The sequence below is a fragment of the Aptenodytes forsteri genome, unplaced genomic scaffold (genome assembly GCF_000699145.1).
Source record: "Aptenodytes forsteri isolate BGI_AS27 unplaced genomic scaffold, ASM69914v1 Scaffold82, whole genome shotgun sequence".
Lineage (NCBI taxonomy): Eukaryota > Metazoa > Chordata > Aves > Sphenisciformes > Spheniscidae > Aptenodytes > Aptenodytes forsteri.
In genome coordinates, this window is record NW_008795490.1 from 11569186 (window position 1) to 11573358 (window position 4173).

Here is a 4173-nt window from a genome sequence, read left to right on the forward strand (position 1 = left end):
CATCTCAGAAGATTTGGGTAATGGTTAAGGCCGTTCTCCTCATTTGTTTCAGCAGAGGGAGCCAAATTTTCATCACAGATGCAGCAGTACTCGGACTTTCCCTAACAAGTTACTCAGAATCCCTGCAGAAGCACAGACCTAAGCACTGTCAAGCAAAGGTAGCAATCAACTGTCAGCATTTTTGCAACTGAGAAACTGTGCGAAGTTCCGTAAGTTGATAACCTCTGGGGCAGGAACAGGAAACAGAAGCACCCTAGAACAGGAATGGCAGGGATTACCGTTATCTTTTTAGCAAGCTGAGTTAACATACTAATAAACTACACAAAGTCCTTTCCATCTTCTGATGTTATCCATTGCAACTCAAAGAACTATTCCACAAATACCCACCCATTAATCACACACACACTAGTCAGGTTCAAAATTTATTTTCCATTCATTTCTTGCACTTGAAGTACTCTTCGATGACATCTTTGGCCTGAGATTCCTTGCCGTAGTCCTGTAACACAAGATAACACATTAGTAACATACAGACCCATTCAAGATTTTACAACCTATTTTTAAAAGGACAACTGAGATTGGGAATGCCTTGAGGAAAAAGTGTCAAATATTCTCAAAATTCCATACTAGTAACCTCAAGCGATCTGCCAGCTGCTTTCCCTTCTTTCTCTTATAAATGACTACTCTAATAAAGGACTATTCTATTTCATTCAAGTGTAACAGCCATTGGTATGGATTCAAACAAATTCATCATTTCTGCTTAAAGAAAGCCAAGTAAAGCGTACGACAGTAACAGAAGTAGGAAAACACATGCAGAAGGCATTAGCCTTTATTGTGAAGATGTAGCCATCTCCTGGGACCTCAAAGACAACAAAGTCTTCAAGGCTCGTACTGTGGCTTTACTTTACCAGCTTTATTTTAAAATATGCTCTGCAAAACATTTTCAAGTTGAGCAGACACATTTAACTGGCATTTTTTCTTTCAACAAAACTTCATCTCTTCTAGTTAAAAGGTCTTTCCCTTAATGCTTACTGGCAAGCGGGCACAGATACTTTAAGAACGGAACCATTAACTCACAAAATTAAATGGAGTATTTTAAATAAACATGAAAGGGAATATAGAAGATGGAAGCAGTTCACTTTCACTATCAACAATGGAAAGCAACTGTTTTAAAAAAATAATCTAAGAGCTTAGCTTAATAGTCCCTTATCAAGACTTAATAGGACTTAATAGGACTTAATAGTCCCTTATAGGACTTAATAGTCCCTTATCAAGAGCATCCTAATCTTTACTGCTTATTTTCAGAAGTCAAGAAATAAGCTAGAATTAACATCATCTTACTTTGACAACCACACAACTGCAGCCCACTACTTTGCGAGGTTTTCCTTCTCTGTCAATCTTGCAGAGACCTACCCATTCACCCAGTTTCTTGTTGTCATCAACCTGTGTAAAACATTGCATCACATTAGAACTAGTAATTTCTAACATAACTGGGAGCAGCAAAAAAGCCGCTGTACTCTCAGAAGTATTGGGTAACGGATGGCTCTTTCCTCACAAGTATCAGTAGAGGGAGCCAAAGTATCATCATTGTACAGCTCCGAAGTATTTTAATTTGAAGAGTCATGTTAAGACTCCTCCCATGCTCCACGACCACTTGCAGTATTAATTCTATTTATTGTTATACAGGACAAAAACTCATTTCAACTTTGTAAAATACCTGATACACATCCTATGCCATTTACATCCAGTTTTTGTACTGCTTATATGACAATCACATAGAACTAAAACCATCTCTACTGCTAAGAGAAATTTTGCATAGATAAGCCATATACAGAATTACAGCATAGCGTTTCAAAAGTTCAGCTCTCTATATGCTGAAACAAGCAGTTTATATTGCAAGCAGGATAACCGTTCCAAGCTTGTGTCTAAAGTTCTGACACTCACCTTTATTAAGTTGATCTGATGTTCTGCACAAAGTGCTTCAACTAACTTTACATACGTGGGTTCATCACAATTTGAAGCCAGAACACAAAGATGGGCTTGGCGTCTAAAAAAAATGAAAACTGACAAATGTAACTTCAGACGCTGCTTAAACTTTCTTTAATAATCAAAACTGCAAAGACCAAAATTCAGCATGTGCATCTCTAGACAACCGCTTCCCAAGTTTAATTTTTGGTTTTGAGACACCATAAGCTTTTGAAATACTAAATACACTTTTGATATGATCTACTACTTTTTATGTTTTTCATATACGTAACAGACTACTCATACATTGTTAGCTTTATTATCAGATTCTATTCCAGTTTCAGAAGCTCCTAAAAATCCCACTAAATAAATTCTCAGCCATTGGAAGGTGGTGTAATGACTGGATAAACACCAGGTCCCATAAAGACCTGGTGTCACTGTTAGAAAGCTACCAAGTTACAAGTTGCTTTTTCTTGTTTACCTCAGATTACAATAACTTAACATTAGAATTGTAATTATTAAAAGCTTGAATTTCCATGTCAAGTTGTTATAAGCTCTTCAGAACAATCTTTTCTACTTACGTTCAAAGAAGCTGTTATGACAGGGCCCCAATTCTAATTAGGCTCTTTGTATACTGTGGTACAATGTTAAGAATACCAAAGGGATACCTGACAACAGAGAGAGCTGTATAGGTCTTCTATGCTTAACCTGATGTAATTTGACCACTGCAAACAAAGTCAGTTTTCTCTATGGCTGCCTTCATCGTGAGTTTCACCAGAATGTTTCAGAAACATTTCCAAGCAAGAACCACCACACACAAATGTATGTAAACCTTGTACATACATCATCCTCTTAACACACAGCATATGAAGTTGTAGCTGAACTCAGAAGAACTGTTACAAACTAGTTGTCAGTCACCTAAGTTATATTTCTCTTTCATTATCTGGTACCTTGTCTTAGAGCTTTTCGCATACAGGTTTGTCAGACTGCTGTTCTCACTCATGAGAGTGAAGGGGTATCCGACAAATTGTTAAGTCATCACCCAAACACTGTAGCATTACACTTAAGCACTGTCTATTCTTAAAAGTATGTGCCTATATATAGACACATACACACAGGTGTGTGCATGTATAGATACACATACAGTACTTCACCCTACCAAGAAACCATAACTAATTACCATGGTTTGCACATATGTGACAAGTTTAGTATCGTTTTGATATTGTACCAAAGCAATTATTTACAGCTGCAACACAAAATGAACCTAGCAAAAAAGGCAAGCTATGAATTTCAGTTTTTCTTCATAAAAACTAAACCAACTCTTCCAGGTTAAGTCTGACATACGTATTAACCCTCCCAATTAACATTCTTCGAAAGTTTTGAGAAGAGTTTATCATTTCTTAAAACACAAGGTTTTTGAGCCCCAGATTTCCATAGCTACATACCGCAAGCACCATTCCATTTTCTTCACAAAACCAATCCACATGAAAACTCGATGGCACTAGGGTCACGAAAAGACAGAACACTGTCTAACTAACTACACTAGATGCCGTTATTCTTGAGTCACTGAGTTTAGCGTCTGTATTTTAAGATCACAATTAAGAACCCCGAAACAGAGATAGCAAAAGACAAAACTCCTTGGCAGAAAAACAAGTTCTTGCAAAAGCTTTCAATTAAACATCTAGACAAAGTGAGCACTGTATGTGTTCAACATACCTCATCACAACATACCTCATCCAGTTTTGCTATTCACCGTAGACAAAATGGGAACACCACTTACTTGTCCAAGGCTTTGGCTGCTTCACGAATACCACGAGCTAGGCCATCATGGATAAGTGCGGTCTTCAGCACTTCTTGCAGGGCGGTGTTAACATCCATTACACCTCCAGCAGTAATGCTAAGGAGAAGACAGATGATATTGCTCTGATCGCGCCAACGTCTTACAACTCTAAGCAAAAGCTTCCCGTTCTCCTGCAGGCATCCAATCGTTAAAAAAAAAATACAGAAAGCAGGCAAGCTAAAGAACCAAGCCCAAGGAGAAACTGAAAAGAAGAAACTAAGAGAGGTTAAATCCTCGCGCCGAGCCAGCCAGCTGCGCGCTCTCCACGCTCCCTCACGGAGGAGGGGAAGCCATGCACACCGCCGCCCTGTCAGCCAGACCCCAGGCCGAGCACCCCGCCTCCGCCCGCAGGAAGCATGCGGCAGATCCAC

General features: G+C 38.9%; 1 protein-coding gene across 1 annotated transcript; it reads right to left on the reverse strand.

Moving 5' to 3' along the window:
* Window positions 1-409: 409 nt before the first annotated feature.
* On the reverse strand, window positions 410-3885 carry RPS12 (ribosomal protein S12). The gene is made up of 4 exons (XM_009281507.2): window positions 3743-3885; window positions 1942-2044; window positions 1339-1440; window positions 410-496 (listed from the first exon to the last, which is right to left on the reverse strand). Exons 1-4 carry the CDS (start codon window positions 3838-3840, stop codon window positions 434-436), a joined length of 366 nt encoding a protein of 121 aa, XP_009279782.1. The 5' UTR covers window positions 3841-3885; the 3' UTR covers window positions 410-433.
* Between the last annotated feature and the right edge of the window lie 288 nt (window positions 3886-4173).